This window comes from Paroedura picta, chromosome 5 (assembly GCF_049243985.1).
Source record: "Paroedura picta isolate Pp20150507F chromosome 5, Ppicta_v3.0, whole genome shotgun sequence".
Lineage (NCBI taxonomy): Eukaryota > Metazoa > Chordata > Lepidosauria > Squamata > Gekkonidae > Paroedura > Paroedura picta.
In genome coordinates, this window is record NC_135373.1 from 55,560,487 (window position 1) to 55,580,523 (window position 20,037).

Sequence of the window (20,037 nt, forward strand, 5' to 3'; positions counted from 1 at the left end):
ACCCAACACTTCCCGAGGAAGCCTGTTCCACAGAGAACCGCTCTAACTGTCAGGAACTTCTTCCGGATGTTTAGATAGAATTTCTTTTGAATTAATTTCATCCCATTGAATCTGGTCTGTCCCTCGGGGGCAAGAGAAAACAACTGCATGGTTGTATCATTGGATAAGAACTGGAGAGACATAGATTCAGATGCCCAGTATACCATTAAGCTCATAAGATGACGTTGGGCCACTTATACCCTCTCAGTTCATCCTACTTTTGCAGAGTTTCTGTGAGAATAAAATGGTTTTTGTGAGAATAAATGGTTTTTTGATGAAGGGTGGAATAAAAATGTAACAGATAGGTGTCCTGATTTCTATTGGTTAGCAGGGTGGCAGTTTTGCCAATGAAGACTTGACTCGTTCTTTGGCATAAATATGGCCGCAGCCATTTATTGTTATGCCACCCTCCAATGAAGGGTTGACCCTGCACATTAAGTAGCTTGACCCCTCAGCCTTCCGGCAGCTAAACCCAAGGGTCCCAGGATGCCTTGGGACCTGCTCTGTCCCAGTCAGGAGAGCATATCCTCTGGGACTGGAATCCCTCACAGGGAAGCGACCCCATCAGGGCCCACCAGGCGTCCACCTCACTTTGGTGCCCTGTAGGTCGCTTGGCTACAAGCCTCTGGCTTCCTAGCTGGGCAGGCCACGCTCGTATTTCTGCCATTCTCGTTAAGGAGACCCCCAACCCCCAGGGAGTCCAGTGCACGAACTGGATTCCCTGACAACAGGCTCCTACCGTGCCTAAACCAACGGCGACAAGTAAACTGAACCCACCACAATGCAAAATGTGAACCAGGCCCCCACATGGGGTAGGAGGTAGGGAAGCAATTCGGTTGTGGAGCGCAAGTGTGGGCGAGGCAGGAGCACGTGGTGCTTATAAAGGCTGACACGCCCCACCTTCCATGCACACCAAGTGTGGGGTGCTTGACTGCACCTGGGACGGTCGTTGTCTTTTCTGCCACCCCCCACATCAATCCTGACCCCTGGGCATTGCTCTTCTGGACATGTGTTAGTTCTCCAGGGAGGGGGGAATCATTAGACACTGAGTTGAGTGTATGTTATTATTATTTACATGTTTTGCACAGCCAACTATGTAGACATGGTTTAATCTCTATTGGATCTAGCAAAGAGGCTCTTAAAACATTAATTTCCTCTGTTTAATTTTTTAAACATGCAATAGTTCCTTATTTATCTTAGTGTTGTGCTTTAGAGCCCTCCTATAATGGCTGTTTTGTACATTGAAACAACTCCACTTCCTGTAGACTTTCCACCCATTCCCACCTAGCGAATTACTTGCCACCTGTTTTCTGGCAGGGTTCCTGTGGTTTTGAGAGCTGGTAGCAGGCAGAAATTAAATAGATGCTGCTTTCCCCTCTGTTGAAACATAACTGCAGGAAAGTTTATTGATTATGATCAGGAATATGTGTGTATTCTGGTGTGTTCTGTCATAGGTAGGGAATGTTTGTTTTATTAAATGTTGTAATGTCCTTCTCCCTATTACCTCACTGTGGCACATCAAGGATTTACGTTCCATTTATGTCTGGCGAGGTTCTTCCTGGTTGTTGAAATGGCAGTAGTCTGTATAGTAAAACCTTTCCTTTGATGTAAATAAAGCTCCATGACTAAAAGTCTTGAGCAGTCAATAACCCATCTGTTTAGTGGCATAATCTGGATACAACTGTAAACCAATGGACAAATCTTGCAACAGCAACTGTATGGTTGGTGAATCCATCAGAAACAAGGAGTACAACTAGCTTCTGATGAACCGAAGATGAAAAATTATCAATGTTCTGTGTTAAAAACCTATTTCTAAGGCTAACATAAAGAGGAAACTCCAATAAAATATGTCAAAGTATCAATTTTCCCCTGAGAACAATCATAAGGGTGGTCTGAGCAAGAAATATTTCTTAATCTTCCCTTTATATCTGGAGTGGGCTGTGCATTCAATTGAGATAATAAGAAAGTTCTAAAAACAATTTGGGATAGTTAGATAAAAGGCATAGGAAAGCAGCAACTTTGGTGGAGAAATATCAAAAACTGTAGAAGAGCAATCCCTGTGGACAGAAGACTATGTGCTCAAATAATCCCCAATAATATTCTTCTTGGCATAGGATTTAACAGATATGTGCTACAGTTTCTGAATACTGTCAGGGTTTAATCCCCCCCCCCCAAAAAAAGAAAGAATTTTGTGCCAAGAATCTTTGACCAGAAAAGGATTTATTAAAATCTGCTTTTAATAAAGATAACTATCTGGAGTTGCTATAGAGCAGTGCCCCCCAATCTTTTTCAGACTGGGGAGTGGGGAGAGCAAGGCACGGGCGCCAGCTTGAACGCTAGGCTTGAGGGATTTGGCCGCTCAAGCAGCCAATCACTCCTGGTGCAGGGAGTGCCGCGCCGCGGGAGGGAGGCATGGCTGCTGGTGCACAGGCCAGTATCAAGGGTCCTACGGTCCGGTACCAGTCCACAGCCCAGTGGTTGGAGACCCCTACTATAGAGCATCTTAAGGTACATATTGAAGGCCAGTTGCCAAGGTTTAGCCTTCAAGGATAGTTGGCCCAATCCTGCTCGTAGGGACACTCCACCGACACATTTTGGTGTGTTGGTCAATTTATGAAGGAAGTGAAGTAGAGAGAGGTCTGAGGATTCTTTGACTGACTGGATCCAAATGGCTTGTTGGACTGGATCCTTGACTTGTTAGATTCTAACATTATCAGCTCATCATTGGTATAAGGGAGGGTTCCTTTTCTTCTGAGAGAGGAATACTTTTAAATTTACCATAATTAATTCCTAGATCTTCAGAATGACAGTAAATTGCAAATGTATTCATTAATCTGTGAAGTCTAATGCAAGAACATTGCCAACATGTAATGAGTAGGATCAGTAGGACACCTTGTCAAGGAGGATGACAATTTTTGTCAAGGGAGCCAGACAAATTATCTTTAAACCGCCCGTGGCACCGCGGGCGCCATGGACTAAATAAATGGCTAAGGGGTTCTAAGGCGGGATGTGTCCGTGATGAGGAAGGGTCCGGATTGGACCCTTCCTCCGTACGGACAATTGCGCGCCTGCCGATTGGTCCCTCCGATTCCCAGCCCCAGCAACTGCGAGCCACGCATAGTGCGGCTCGCAATTGCTCCCTTTGCCACTGGCCTGGCGCGTCGGAGGCGCGAAGTGCCTCCGACGCGTCAGGCCGGCTGCTGGCGGCTCTTTCTACATTGCAATAGATCTGAGCACTCTGTCCAATATGAAGATTTTCTATCAACCTAGTAGTCATCTATCCATTTGGTCCACAGTCTTTATCTAGAGATGCTGTCAAATGCTTCCTTAAGATCCACAAAGAACTCCTTCTAAAAGTGTATGTTTGGGGGGTCTAAATGGAAGAGAATCAGACAGTGGTCTAAAGGAGAACAGCCTCTTCTGAAGCCAGTTTGCTCCCAGGATATTATTAGATTCCATCAATTCCAACAGATGAGTATAATTTGCCTGAGCAGGATAATAGAGAAATTGAGCAGTAACATGCTAGATCAGAGTAGAACCCTTTTTAAAAGAAGGGGACTATGATAGGCTGTTTGCAAGTGTGTGGGATGTTATCGAAGGCATTTCATATTAATACTACTTGGCAGGCTAAAGCCTGGGACTAAAACTTCAGCCTGCCAAGTAGTATTAATATGAAATATCTCATTAAGAATTCAATCTGCAGTCAAGGCTTTACTTTCATGCAGACAAGACATAAGGCAACTGGGAGACAAACAGTCAGAAGAAGTAGTTAAGATTGAATTAGATTTCATTGAGGAAAAGAGAGAACTGAAATAGTTAACCCAGACAGATTATGAAATGCATAAAGGGTTATTATGATAGACTTCATTCCTGAGTTAATGAGCAGAATGGAGATACATTATTATCGTTAGCCACTGCAGTCAGTTGTTTCCAATCCTTACAGAGGAAGTTATGTTTGTGATGTGCCAACAGAGATTTATAACACTTTTTTAGTGCCAACAATTATTCTTCGTCATTTTTCTTTTTAAATTTTCTGGTACCGTATCATGTTCTTTATATGATGAAGGCAACATTTCATCAACAAATACATAACTATAAACCTTTACAGATTACTCTTCATATGTCCCTCTAGTTGCTCTGTCTGCTCAACTGACAACAGACAAGCTAGTCTTATTTGGACTCTTCAGTGTGCTGCCATGTTTACTATCACACGCTGAAATGCTGTTCCAGTGCTTCACAATCATTCATCCAGTTCCATCCAGTTGGCCTTTTAAAACAAGAATTCTTGGCATGAGGTTAATTCTTAGTTGATTGAAAGCAAAGGCTGAAAAAAAGAGAAATGGATGTGAAGGGCAGGAATAGATGAGTTATTTTAGCAAGTGATTGGGAATTATAGTCATGAGTGTTGGAATATGCAAGAGCTGTAGAATGCATATTTACACTCTGCCAAAAATAAGGACAGGCAAGGAGCAGCATCATGATTAGCACAAACATGTCCTTTGGAGAGTTCAAGAGACACCAGTCATGGACTTTATAATTTTACTTTGCCACTTGGGTTGTGAGGAACTGGTATTTGGCCTGCCAAGTTCCACAGTCAGTATTCTTTCAGTGCTTCTGTTTGCAGGAAATCAGGATGTTAAGAATCATAAAAGTGAAAGTTAAGATTTAGAAAGCTCCAGTTTTGTGTCACACTCCACTTATCTCATTTTTTCCTTTCTATTAATATTTAGGCTCAAATCAAATTTTTCTACTGGAAAATTGCAAATTGGAGGATGTAGTTGAATTATGCCCAATCTATTTAAAATGGACTGTTGGTCAGTCATGATGTAATTCTCTGACCTTTACAGCTTCAATAGAAAAGATAAATACCAATTTCTAACAGTATACGTATTCCCACTTCAAACTGTGATTTGGTCCAATATTTCCCCCTCAGGACAATGGAACATAAGCCCAATGTATTCTGCTTTGAAATCTTTTGGGTTTTCCCCCTTACCATAGAAATACAAAACTTGAAAACTAAAATACAAACTAACATTCTGAAACATGTTGATAGATTAATGTATCTTTGAGTCAGGAGGAGCTCAGAAATATTATATTTTAATTCTGTGGTAAATCTTAAGCAGCAATGGGACACTAATAAGGCATTTCACTGGTCCCATTGCCAATATTTTGGGTGATCTGTTTGCTGCCAGTACTCACCAAATCTCTCAAGTAGCATGATTGTGCATGCCAGTTGCCTACAGCCTTTGATTTCTGTACTTTGAAGGCATTTCTTGGCAGATGCCTTTAGTGCTCCTGTATAAGGAAATCTCCAGGTCCCTGTCTCTAATTGTCAAAGACTCTTCTGTAGATACCTATCAGAGCATGTGACATTGGTTGAGGTAAGGGCAAGTCTGAACAGGTAACAACAAAAAAAAGTAAAGCATGCCTGGTGTAAGGGAAAAAATGACTGCTGAATGCCATGACTAAATGGGTGTCCCTAATTGTGAGGCAGAGCCTCTTGTGGTGCAGTGTGGTAAGGCAGCAGACATGCTGTCTGAAGCTCTTCCCATGAGGCTGGGAGTTCAATCCCATCAGCCGGCTCAAGGTTGACTCAGCCTTCCATCCTTCCGAGGTCGGTAAAATGAGTACCCAGCTTGCTGGGGGGTAAATGGTAATGACTGGGGAAGGCACTGGGAAACCACCCTGTATTGAGTCTGCCATGAAACTGCAGGAAGGCATCACCCCAAGGGTCAGACATGACCTGGTGCTTGCACAGGGGATACCTTTACCTTTAATTGTGAGGCATATCACTTTGATGGCAATGCCACTTGTGTCCTTTGGGAACAATTTGAGCAGCATGCCATATCTATTTCATTAAAGCCACTTATTTGCCATAACATTATGTTCCATGGAAATGTTTAGTTATATACACTGAGTCTTGAGGCGCTTCTTGAAAACTTCTCACACATGTGCATTTTGCAGACTGAACTGTGGGGAGTATGGATTGTTACAGAAAATTATCTAACAACTGCTTACAAAATTCTGCCTTTGATTTCAGAATAGTTTAATCTCATGTAGGGGCTAAATACCCAGAGACAGAAACATTAACCTTAGACCATGTGAACAAGTATCTTGGGTACTTTGAGCCTTGTGGTGCTTCAGGACTACCCAATGGTGCAAACTTTATTCTGTTCTGCTCTGAACCTAAATCTGTACAAAAAAGACCTGTTCACACTCTCATTCCTCAAAGGCAGATTCCTCAAAGTCTGCCTTTACGGATTGTCTTTTAAAAGTGGCAGGAAATTTCTTGAGCATGCTAATTGGGCAATTCAGAGAGCCATGAGAAGACCCATAAAATAGAAAGCAGTCTGTTTGTTTTAATGGAAATGAGCATATCATTTCCATGTCATCATCTGACCTTTTCTGACAGCTGAATCCCTGTTGGGAGACAGAAACCCCCTGGATTTCCTTAATAATAAGCATCTTCTGGATGGTGATAGTTGTGCTTTAGTATAAGCAAAAGCACCAACTAGTAGAGATTCTTGGAGGAAATGAGTTTCATTGATTGACTGAAAATATTCATATCTAAGCTTTCGATATAAGGACTATCAAGAAATTGTTTTAGTTATTCCAGCTTTTTCCTTATCTCTTCAATTTCAATGCTATCGCTTTGGATCCTCAGCAATTTGATCTGTTTAGCCAGTCTTTTAGATGGGTCTGATGTTGTATTTCTAATTGAGCAAGTGAATCTCTAATCTGCAATAATTCTTTTTCTCTTTTTTTTATTGCCGTGTTCATCCGTAACAAGTTACCCCTCATAAAAGCTTTACTTGCATCCCACACTGTCGAAAGTGGGACATCCAGTGTTATATTGATTTGCAAAAATGCTTAGAGGCCTGCTTCACAACTCTGAAGTTTGTTTGGATCTTCAAAAATAAATGCATTCATTCTCCACTTTCTCACACCCACTGTGCAATAGGACATTTCTACAAATAGGGGGTTATGATCAGCAAAAGTGTTCGGTAAAATTTCTACATTCTGGATTTTTGGAACTAGAGACTTTGAAGTCTACATTGGTCAATCTTGAAGTAGGAGTTGTGACAATGCAAGAAAAATGTGCATTGACAAATCTTAAGGTGAAGCTCTCTCCACACATCTACTAACAAGAGAGATTGGAAATTCACTATTGCAGTTTTAGGAAAACATGATCCAGCTTTCTTGTGAGATTTATCTAGTATGTTGTGTATCAGATTGTTAAAGACTTGAAATGACTACTGTGGACTGTTAAAGCAGAAAGTGCCAAAGCAGGATCACAGCTAAACACCAAGAAGACAAAAGTAGTGGATCCTGGACAATTTTAAAACTGATGATGAAGAAATTTAAATTGTTCAAGATTATCTATCATCAAGCCAAAGGGAGACTGTAAAGAAATCAGAATGAGATTAAGAATGGAAAGAACAGCCATGAAGAAGCTAGAAAAGATTATTAAGCATAAGGAAATGACTCTGGCAATCAAGATCAAAATAATTCGAACCATAGTATTCACCATTACCATGTATAGGTGTGAAAGTTAAACAATGAAGAAAGCTAATAGAAAGAAAGTTGATTTGTTTGAAATGTGGTATTGGAGGATAGTTTTACAATATCATGAAGTCCCTAAAAGACAAATAATTGGTTTCTAGAATAAAGTGACCAGATTGCCCCATTTTTGGAGGGACATCTGGGGGTACCTGGCAAACTGTGCTTATGTTGAAAATAAAAAAATATATTTTACAATACTATTTTTGTATTCTATGCGTTCTATGAAACTTTTTGTTGCTCCATATAGACCAAATGTTTAATCAAGAACCCCCCCCCCCCCGGTCAATGTAGTCCCGCTTTACCAATGTTAAAATCTGGTCACCTTATTCTAGAACAAATCAAACCTGAACTCTGGAAGCTAAAATGACTAAACTGAGGCTATGATACTTTGGTTACCTTATAAGAAGACAAGACTCATTGGAAAGCCAATAATGTTCAGAAAAGTTAAAGGCAGTAGGAAAAGAAGAAAAAAAACTTGAGATATAATGTATGAAAGAAACCATGCCCCACAGTTTGCAAGACCTGAGCAAGGCTGTTAATGACAGGATATTTTGGAGGTCATTAATTCACAGGGCTGTCATAAGTCAAAAGCAGCTTTGGTGGCACAATGCACATGTAAATAGGTTCTTTCTTAGAATGGTGAGTGAAGTTTAATATAGCATTATTACAGCCCAAATCTCTATTGTAAAAATCCTAGATTTTCAAACAACATAAATGCTTTTATGTTGGGAGGGAATTCAGCTGAGATCACTTATAATTCCTGGAGAACAACAGGCCCCACCTGACAATTCCCCACCTGAATTCCCTCCCATTTCCATTGTGTTGGGAAAGTATTTCTAAATGCAAGTTTACTATCCTTTGGCTTGAGAAATTCCTGGAGATGTGAACATGGTTAAACCAAAAAAGGAACAAAACCCAACCTTAACAGGTAGGAACTCAAAAGCTGAACTGAACAATAAAAATAATGTAAAACTTGTTAATTATTTATTATAGGTAAAGGTAAAGGTATCCCCTGTGCAAGCACCGGGTCATGTCTGACCCTTGGGGTGACGCCCTCTAGCGTTTTCATGGCAGACTCAATACAGGGTGGTTTGCCAGTGCCTTCCCCAGTCATTACCGCTTACCCCCCAGCAAGCTGGGTACTCATTTTACCGACCTCAGAAGGATGGAAGGCTGAGTCAACCTTGAGCATCTTATCATCTTAAAAACTATACCGAACTAACAATACATAGGACCAAACGCGTTTCGACCCTTCCGGGTCTTCCTCAGTGGTCAAAATTATAATAATACACTATATAGCACTCTCTATAATGTGTAGCTGAATGGTTGAATGGGGACTGTAATTTATGGCTCCAACCAATATGTATAAATTATATCCTTTTTTGAGACCAATTCCTATGTTATGTCCCTAAAGTCACCACTCTTCGCTATCATTAAGTTCTGTACTCAGAGTGTATTCTCATGTGCGTCAGAAAAAGCTATGAACATGGTGCCTAGGGAAAACAGAGTTTGGAAGAGGAAAGAGTTCAGGAGGGATGTGATACCATAGCCCACCCTCCAAAGTTGCTATTTTCCCCAGGAAAATTGATCTTTATAGTCTAATTTAGATGAGATTAAGTTTATGAATTGTCAGGTGGGGCCTGTTGTTCTCCAGGAATTATAAGTGATCTCAGCTGAATTCCCTCCCATCTTGAAACTCTGCCCTCATCAGGACCTGGTCCAAAACCTGCAGGAATTGGCAGACCTAGCTATAATTTCAGAAATTCAGGTCCCATCAGGTCTCATCAGGTCCCATCTGGAGATTGGCAACCATACTTTTGAGACTGTCCATCAGAGTTTGCAACATCACTGCCCCCAATTTTGGAAATGGGACACTTTTTCTTGTTCTTGGGTGCCAAGGATGGCCCCACCCAGCAAGCAGATCTGGGAGACATCAACAGGTTCCCCAAATTGTTCTGGAAAACAAGGGATTTGTGTTACTGTAGTATTTCTATTTTGTGATCCATCCCACATTCTGAGACCAGACCTTGGCCCTACCCTCAACGCTGTCTCACACTGATGATAGGTCAGTAAACATGGACCCTGGTACCTTTTTCTAAAGAACTACATCCCCCATTCTTATTGTTTATGAGGCACAATGCAACAGAATTGTTTCTGGCCGACCACCATCATACACAGTCACATCATGCCTGAGCATCCCTCGCCTGTGTGTAAAATATTCTTCTACAGGTAGATGCATCCCTTAAAGTAGTTTTTCTGGTTTCCTCTTTTCTTTCTTTCAGGTGACAGGGAGCATGGTTTTATAAGAGAAGAGGCGTAATCTCTGTTTGAAAAGATGGTTATCACTCATCAATTGTAGCAGATTTTGTATTGATTTGCTGCTGTCAAATTGAATATTCTAATTTCTTGTCGTTTTTAATATTATTTAATTTCTTCATTAACTGCCAGGTAATGTTTTTTGTGGAAAGGCAGGATTTAGCTCTTAAAAGGAATGAAACCATTCGGTGCAGTTATGCAAATAGTTCTGGTCTACATATCTGTAATTCTGCTCACTGTGATAAGTAAATGAGCAGTCAGAGACTCAAATGTTGGGGGCAGGAATTATCTGAGAACAAAAATGCATCTCTCTAAATATTTTGTGCTAGAAATACAAGTGAGAGCAGAAAGATAGTGATTTGACTTTCATATTTCAACTAAAAATGTGGGAAAGAGGAAAATTGTATGCTTGTCTTGGTTTATCTTTTTAAAAGAGATGAATATTGCGGCTTATTACATAGAGGAGTAGTCTTTGTGATACGATCCCATACCATTTCAGCAATGGCCGCAGAGTAGAACTATAAAGCTTTGACTCCTTTTCATGGAAGTATTTCCTGCCTCCAAAAGAAAGGTCACTGGAAGGAATCTGATCCTTCAGCCAGCACTCCTGATCCCTGAACACGGATGTTATTGTAGAGGTGTAAGAAGGCAGTTGCCATGGATCAGACCTCAGAATCATTTTCTGAATGCTAATTTTACAGTGTAAGTTAAAATTACTTTCATTGACCTAATAATGTTTGTTGTATAACCGCTGACTTTCAAACTATTTGAGGTCTTGTCTGCTTCAAGTATTGCAAAAGTGATGGGTATTAAAGAATCACAGGTTCCACACAATTACAAATCCCCTTTAGTTGCATGATTTTGGTTTTATTTAATATTGTTCTTTTGAGTTACAAAAAACTGGAAAGAAGAAAGAACAAGGCTGCATTTTGTAGATACATATTAATGGGCAGGGGGGAAATGCAGCCGTTATCAACCCTCATTAGGTCTGCCAACCTCCACATGGGACCTGGTGCTCTCCTGATATTATAGCTGATCTTTAGATGACAAGGATCACTTCCTCTGGAGGAAATAGCTACTTTGAGGGGTATTATAACCTGGTGAGGCCCCACACCTCCTTAAACTTCCCCCTCCCCATATCTCCAGGAATTTCCCAAACCCAAGTTGACAATCCTCTCATTTGATGGAGTAATGATGCCAAATCATGGTTTGGTACAAGGTGAAAATGCCTATCAGGAGCTTGAGACTGATTCACACAATCTATTTCCAGCTTTTAACAGGTGTAAAATAATTAGCCAATATGCCTTTAGTTTAATGCAACCATTCATGGTAAAGTATAGTTTCTCTTTGCGTCAAGTGCTATTTTGGTAGCTAGCTTTAAACCAGTTATATGGAGCCCAGTAAAACTATGTCAGAATCATTCTGGTAACTTTCATTGTCTGATGATCTATCAGAGTCAATAACCGGTCAATTTGTGCCTGACCGCAAAGTTTTGCAAGGTAATGGCAAATGCATTTGTGAATTCACTAAGCAAACGTTCTGGCAACCAGCAATATTATACTTTTGTTCAGCAACACTAATGCTCTTCTAGATGCATCGTTCATAGTATGTCTACAATGTCATCTAAGTATAACCTAAAAATGCAGATTTGAAATAACAGGAATAAAAGATTTATGTTGGCCAATCTGCAACAGATCATTAAACATAGATGCACTGATAAGCTTTTTTCCCCTTTTGTTTTAGGATTCTTTTCACCTTGGAAGACTCCAAAACCTGTAAGTTTTTTTTTTTTTTATTCCAAATTAGAATGTGAGTTGCATGATAGGAGTGCCAATGAATGGCTGGCAACTGGTGGGAGTCTAGAGGAGCAGGGGCATAGTGGAGACAATGGTGAACAGTATTGCATCACTTCCATGGAGTTTCCAGTGATTCCTAGAGCAGAGTGACATCATCTCCAGGTTTTGCCTAGAAGTGATCTAATGGTGTTATGCCAATGGCATTTCCCCCCTGTGAGTCCCAGGGTAGCAGCAGGAAACAAAAGTTGAGGACAGGAGGTCTCCTATCCCAGAAGTTAAGTGGCATCCCTAAGGCATGATCCTGCTAAAACTAAGAACTTTTATACTTCTGTCATTTCCATGGATGAGAATTCATTACATGCTTAACTTTTTCTCTATTGAAATAATGGAACCTTAAATGGGACCTTGTCCAGTATAATTACTTATAAGTATATGATCAGATAATAAATCTTACTTGTATAGGAAGTTCATTTCTTGATTGCATCTTCATTTCAAGTAAGTGTGCACCAAAGTACAGTCTAAAACATACTTACCCCAAAGTATATGCTGTTGAACTCAACAGGTCTTATTATTTATGTATATATTAAAACATATCCTGCTTTCCACCGAATCCAGAAGGCAGTTCATAACCATGATTTAAAAGTTCTAAGTGTTCATAACAGCTGGCAAAATGAATCCTAAAAATTGATGTCATCAAAAATGGAGAGGCTGGGATCTATAACAGAAAAATAAATCTGGAACCTGATGAACATGCCTGGAGAAGTTAGGGAAAATTCTTGGTGCCACAGTGGAAAAGGCCTTGTTTGTAGCACTCCGTTGCTTCGCTTGAGAAGAGATCAAGGCAGATGTTCTTAATCCTTACTTCCAGACTAATATATTCTGAATTGCACTGTAATATTTGGCTGTATTGTTTGTTCTTGGCTTGGCAATACACTCGGTTATATGCTTCAAAATTCAGTGCAGTAACAGTTCTCTAATTAATATTTCTTCATGACATACTCCTGGTGTCTTTCAGGCAGCTCAGCAGAATTCACAATTTCTCTACAGAGTTAGCCAAAGGGAAATGGATTATAATAGAACCTGACTGCCTTGGGCAAAGCCACAAGCACAAGTATTAATTATCCAGCTAGGAAAGTAAGATAGACTTGTGAGAGAATTGTAGCCAGTGAAATACAGTGCACCTGAACAGCCACCCTTGTTCCTTCCTCATGAGAATGGGGAAGCTTAAATGCTTCTTTCTCTTCTTGCCTGATTAATGAAGTGCACTTCTGTGCCCATCTTCTATTAATATATTCTCCTATTAGATCTATTTTTAATTTATGCTTGGACTACTGTTTGGGAGAATGTTTGTTTTCTCTGGAAGGGAAGAAGTGCTACATTTCCCACATGACCTGAAAATCCTGATAGTGCCCTTTGAACCAAATTCCCATGAGAAAAATTTGAAGGTGTTCTTCTTCCCATCAGTCTGAAAAAAGAAAGAGCTGTTCGCAGCCTATAGGCTTTTATGTCTCATTATCTCTTGTAGCTAATGTCGCCAAACACTTGCAAAGCAAGGGAAATTAGCCAACGCGAGATGAAAATTCTTTGGAAAACAGTATGGCATCAGAATAAAAGCTAGTTTGCTCAAGTGTCAAATAACCAGGAATCACCTACATAACTCTGAGAAGTCCAAACCTGGCCATCTTTCTCCTGGTAGATGTATGATTTCTAATTCTCTTGAAAATAATAGTAATGGCACAGTGACCCTAAACACATTTCTGTCTCAGACAGTTATTGGGCATTGTATGCTACATGGTGGTTAGTAAAAATGAGTTTACTGGTGCAGTGAACAGGAATCTAAGTGATGTGCATTATTAAAACCAATTAATTCTCAGATTGGCAATTCTGGGAATGGAAAATAAACAAAGATGTGTCCCAGGACAATTTAAGACAAAATTCATTAAAAGAAAATAGAGTGCATCTAGTCTTCTGCTTTACAAGTATTTTACAACTTGGATAATTCAGTCATTCAACTTGGATAAGGGTTACTTCTTTGTTCCTTAGCTACCTAGGTCTAACTTCTCAAGGGAGTGGGATTAAACTAAACCTTGGTCATCATTCTTTTTTTATTAATAATTTTTAAATTTTTATATAGAAAAGAACAAGGAAAAATATCTTTGATTACAGTATTACAATATCATCCCTCCCTCTACCCCCAAAGACCCCATTTGCTTGAAGTTTCGTATTGCTGAATACTCTAGATCAGTGGTCCCCAACCTTTTAATCATCGGGGACCACTCAACGCCGGGAACCACTCACTGGGGACCACTCAACGCCTTTTACTGAGGCCTGGTGGGGGGGTGTAGTTTACTCCTCTACTCTCAACCACTGCCCTAACGCTCTCTGATCGCTATGCTAATGTTTAAACATCCCTTCAAAATAAGATACAGACACGCCAGAACAATGAACATAAGGAACATTTTATTTTCATGGAAATTTTAACTCATGACAATGACAAATCAATGGGAACCCTGAGCTTGTTTCTCTGCAACGAGATAGTCCCATCTGGGAATGATGGGAGACAATGACACCCAAAGTGTGTTGTAAAGGGCCAGGGGGATGAAATAAAGGGCCGGGGGGGGGAGAAGGCGTCCTTCGGGGCCCACCTCCAATTAGTCGAAGGACCACATGTGGTCCGCAGCCCACAGGTTGGGGATCGCTACTCTAGATGTCTGTTGCCTGTAAATATAAAAGCAAAGTCACAACAAAAAAATCCCACTTTAACATCACATTTCCAGCACTTAGTCAATGGGTGTTATAAAAATTACCTTTAGACTTGACCCAAGGCATATCCTTGGGTAGATATAATAGAAAATCAGCTGGTTCCTGCACTTGTTTACAACAACATATTTTAAATACTTAACATTAAGCATTTCTTATAAAACAATTTGAACATTAACCCAGTATTTATAAAAAGAAAATAAAAAAGGAAAACAAAACCTTTATTGTGACATTTACAGCTACTTTAGAGCCAGTATGGTATAGTGGTTAGGAGTGTGGACTTCTAATCTGGCATGCCAGGTTCGATTCTGCGCTCCCCCACATGCAACCAGCTGGGTGACCTTGGGCTCGCCACGGCACTGATAAAGCTGTTCTGACCGAGCAGTGATATTAGGGCTCTCTCAGCCTCACCCACCTCACAGGGTGTCTGTTGTGGGGAGAGGAAAGGGAAGGCGACTGTAAGCCGCTTTGAGCCTCCTTCGGGTAGGGAAAAGCGGCATATAAGAACCAACTCTTCTTCTTCTTCTTCTTCTTCTTCTTCTTCTTCTTCTTCTTCTTCTTCTTCTTCTTCTTCTTCTTCTTCTTCTTCTTCTTCTTCTTCTTCTTCGTTAGCCCAGTATTGTATTTTAAAGGGGGGGGGGAAGCCCACTTTATCATAACATTTGCAGCTCTTAAATTCTTCAATTCAAATTGTTTAAAAATTGCCATCATCCTCATGTCTGGTACACCCTTTCCACAAAGACATAATCTTTAGCACCAGGCAGCTGGATTTTTAATGCCCAACAGCTGGCTACCTCCTGTTTAGGCCTTTCTTTCAGTGAAACATCTGGAGCTGCTCAACACTAGCAAGCCATCAAGGAGAATGAGTAGCACTGACTCCAGGTGCCCTGACAACCAGGGGCTTCTCCTATCTCTACAGCTGCCATGTTATTGCCACTGTTCTTCCTGGCTTCTCTCACCATATGGCTTGGGTCTACCTGCTCACCATCCAAGGATCTTCCTGGTTCTCCACTACAGTGTGTTTCAAGTCTTGGCATTAGTCAGAGCCAATGGTGCATCTAAATCAAACAGTTTTAATTTCAGCTGTTTTCCTTTCAAATCAGTGCATGGAGCTATCTTTATTTTATGCATTGATCTTATGGTACAGCTTTACACAATTCATTGGTGCAGCTGCTACATGGAAAACACAAAAGTCTAGGCTGTTCTGGTGTATGATAAGAGAGGCAGTGGCAAATATTAAAGTACAAACAATAATTTGCCTATTGATTTATTGATTTACTTATTTTATATTGTTCCTTTCTCCTCAATATGGACCCAAATATCTACTCCTCCATTTTCTTTTCTATTTGCCAATAATCCTATAAGGTAGAGAGGGCTGAGAATGACTGGCCCAAGGTCACCCAGCAAGCTTCTGTGACAGTGTAGGGATCTGAATTTCAATCTCCCAGATCCTCGTCTGTCCTTCTGTTAACCATGTTAATATTTATTATCTCACATCTAGTAGAAACATGAGACAGATCCTGCCTAATGTTTCCTTGTTTCTATTTGCTGTAGATGATGGAACGATGGGAGAATCAAGGAAGTCCTCAGACAAGTTTATCTGCTCCAGCGATACCACAGAATATTCCCTTCCCACCTTCCCTGCACAGGAGTTCTTTTCCTGATTCCACAGAGGCCTTTGACCCAAGAAAACCCGACCCATATGAGCTGTATGAGAAGTCACGCGCTATTTATGAAAGTAGGCGTAAGTGAAAACGATGGTCCCTTTGCCCAAGCATCTGACACTTTGGACATCCCAATGAATGTACCCAAAAGTGCCATCTTAGATGGAATTATATCCTCCTGAACCCATCAAAGTCAATGGATTTAGCAGGGTGTAGCTCTATGTAGGATTGCCCTGTAAATATGGCATGATTGTATCTTAAATTGAACAGAACAATGAATGCAATTATTGTTGATAATAGGGGGGGGAATACAACTTGAAACAAAACTGTGGTGCATTTGTATCTTAAATCCCCTTGCATTGGAAAATGCAATCTATCAAATGTTTCAACTATTTAAATTCAGCAGACATGAATTTCAAGAGACATGAGCAGAATGGTGTGTACCTCCCTTTAATGGTTTGCTCAGATTACAGGAAAGCAGTTTTTTTAGGGCTTCTACTCTGACTGGGAACTCTGAGGAACAGCATCTTGCATGCATTTGGGAGCAAGAGGGGAAGGAAAGAATGGGCAGGAATCCTTCTGTCTCCAGAAGTGGGCTGGTGGATCCAACCCAAATGAGGATTCCCTGCTAGGGATGTGCACTGGGGAAAAAAAGGTTCATTTCAGTTTTTGGTGGACCTGAATCCAAATAATCTGAACCCCAGTATCAATATATGGATATTGGTTTCAGTAATTCAGGTTTCCCAAATTGATTTGGCTCTTAGGCATTTAAAAGGATCTAGGTAAAGGTAAAGGTATCCCCTGTGCAAGCACCGGGTCATGTCCGACCCTTGGGGTGATGCCCTCTAGTGTTTTCATGGCAGACTCAATACGGGATGGTTTGCCAGTGCCTTCCCCAGTCATTACCGTTTACCCCCCAGCAAGCTGGGTACTCATTTTACCGACCTCGGAAGGATGGAAAGCTGAGTCAACCTTGAACCGGCTGCTGGGGTCGAACTCCCAGCCTCATGGACAGAGCTTTCAGACAGCATGTCGCTGCCTTACCACTCTGCGCCACAAGAGGCTCATAAAAAAGGATCTAGATGTCAATTTAAATGCCATGGAGCATATGAAACAGCTAATCCTGCTGTGAAAAGTCCTTCTGTGGAATCAGCTGTTTGTTGGGGTGGGGGGTTCAAACTAGCCTTCCCCACATGGCCCATCTGTAGAGAGGCTTTTCTTCCTGGACAGGAAGATAAAAATGCTGTGGGGGAGGGAGACATGAAAATAGTGCCAAATTGCACATCTCTGTCACTGGTAGAAGGAGATTTTTTACATCAAGGCCAAATAGCAAAGTTTCCCATTAATTTTCATGGATTAAAATGTTACCTCAAAGGGTATGTGCTCTCAATTGAAATGCTGAAAACAAAATGGAAGCTGTTTGCTATTAATTAAGATAGAGGTCTGTGGCTTGATACACTTGGTTTTTTCACACCAAGCCTATCCATGTTCACCCAGCTGACCACAATCTCCAGAACATAAGACAAAAGTAATACTCATAGAATCATAAGAGGCTCTCTGAAATTATAGAAAATTGCCTGCACTCCATTGTACTCACCTTTGCACATACAACTTGGTCTTCTCCATGGGGTAATATGGAAAAGGCCTCTTTGATTGCACATTGAGTTCAGCCCTGGGTTGCCAAATCTTGGTTGGGAAATTTCTGGAGACTTGGGGTAGAGTCCTGAGAGTGCGGGTTTGGGGAGGGAAGGAACCTCAGCAGGAAATAATGCTATAGACTCCACCCTCCAAAGCAGTCATTTTCTCCAGTGAATTGATCTCTGTCATCTGGAGATCAGTTGTAATTCAAGGGGATCTCCAGGCCCCACCAGGTGATCAGCCAGAAAGGAAATTCTGTGTGCATGTGTGCTTTGGATTTTTAATCATGGGACATCTACAGCTTCCTTAGTCTGAGCCTATTTATGAGTCAACCAAAAGGCTTGCTATGGAAATGGGAAAAACCTCTCAAGCATGCATTGACTTTTAACTCTTTTTTTAAATTATTCATTGTTTAATGGTACAATAATGATGCAGTGCTGAAAGACTATTCTGCAATGATTCCTCTCCTGAGTATAGCTGTCAGGCGAGAAAATAGGACCTGTAATTACCCCGCTTAAAAAAATCCTCAACATCTTTGTTTAAAAGACACTTTATTTGATCTTATGCTTGAAAGACCAGGAGTGTCCTTTGCCAATAATTGCTGGCTAAATGCTTTCACTAGTTATTTTGTAGGGAGCCTCTAGAATAAAATTTCGATAGACAAAGCAGAAAAGTATAAACTCAGTGATGGATCCCTATCCAAGCTGCTCAAGAGAGGTCACTGATGGACACAGAGGCTCAACCATTTGCAGACTGGGAAGTGACTAGCATATTGGGTTGAAAATTCAGGGATTGAGCAGGGTTTGGGGAGGAAATGGACTTCAGTCAGGTACAAAACCCTCTAAAACAGCAGCTGTTTTCTTCAAGGAAACTCATCTAGAGACCAGTTGTGATTCTAGGAGAACTCTAGGCCCAAATGGGAGGTGGACAACCCTACAGAAGATTGTTTAATTCAAAGCCACCCTAAGGCTTCTTTTCTCCCGTAGAAGAAAATTTTGGTTACTTGCAGTTTTTTACTCCTGTACAAAAAACAGCTACCTGGGGAAAGCTTGCTCTGACCTTTTCTGCACAGGGAAAAATGGCCAACCTGGCACTCATATGGCAGCAGGGCTAATCTCCACTTCCACATGATCTTGGCACTGTCCTGACACCATCCTGGCCCACTTTAGTCCCTCCATTGCCCCATGGCAAGGGAACACAGATATTTCCACATTCCCTTTTTTGCCATGGCAAAATACCAAGGCAGGCCTGTATGGAAGGGGAAGAGTCTGGCCTTCCAGGCCTGGCTCTTCCCCTTCCTAGGGCACTGCGGAAGGAACAAAAAAATGCCCCAGTTCTGTAGTGCTTCACAGTGGCATGGACCCAACTGGGGCATTTTTTTAATCGTCATGATTGTCATGGCATCCTACCTTCATGAAAATAACACACACACCCTTGGGCTGCCATGGCGGAACCTCTCTGCCTCAGCTGCCTCATGTGGAGGCATAATCCAGGGCGGAATGAGTCTGATGGGGAAAATCTTCCCCTGTGCGGAACTTGGAAGCATCAGGACTAATTGTCCCATAGCAAGGAACCAGCAGTGGCCTGGCGCAGCCACCTCTGTGCAGAAAAGATATCTGTGTGCCAACTTTGCGTAAGGTGCAGTTTGTGGACCCAGAAGAGACAGTCTTCTCTTGGTGGTACCAGGCTATGGAATACCCTGTTCCAAGAGACTTACAGTATTTGCTGGCGTATAAGACTACTTTTTTCCTCTGAAAAACATGCCTCCTAGTGGGGGGGGGGGGCGTCCTATACGCCGGGTGCACTTCAGTTGGGATAGACATAGCTGCCCATAGTGGCCCATAGTACTGTAATGTAATGTAACGAAACTCTATATTTTGAGTGGAAATGTTGGGGGGTCGTCTTATACGTCCAGTCGTCTTATACGCCGGCAAATACGGTAAATTCCCTCTCAATGTTGGTCTGGAAATCAGTAAAAAAAAAAATAGTTTGCTGGTGGGACTAAATTATTCTCTAAGGTAGACTTGATTTTTATTGGGTTTTATTGAAGAGGGTTAGATTTGGGGGTATTCTGTTTAATTGGAGAGGTGTCTACTATATCATACTGTTTTGTTTTCATTTGTCTGCTGCCGTTCCCCCAGAGCAGAGATCAGCTCACAACAATTTATATCACATAAAATCATATCAAATCATAAATCAAATCAAATCATAAATCCTAAAATTATTAGCCTTTAAATTGGCTCACAATTTCAGACAAGCCT

General features: G+C 41.1%; 1 protein-coding gene across 13 annotated transcripts in view; it reads left to right on the forward strand.

Moving 5' to 3' along the window:
• Positions 1–20,037, forward strand: part of MAGI2 (membrane associated guanylate kinase, WW and PDZ domain containing 2) — a 652,499-nt gene that overhangs the window by 550,475 nt on the left and 81,987 nt on the right. For 12 of the 13 annotated variants that reach the window (XM_077338042.1, XM_077338044.1, XM_077338045.1 and 9 more), the window contains 2 exons: positions 11,662–11,693; positions 16,029–16,218. In XM_077338042.1, coding sequence (XP_077194157.1) covers positions 11,662–11,693; positions 16,029–16,218 — 222 coding nt within the window. The remainder of the gene's footprint in view (positions 1–11,661; positions 11,694–16,028; positions 16,219–20,037) is intronic. The other variant, XM_077338038.1, reaches the window with a different exon arrangement.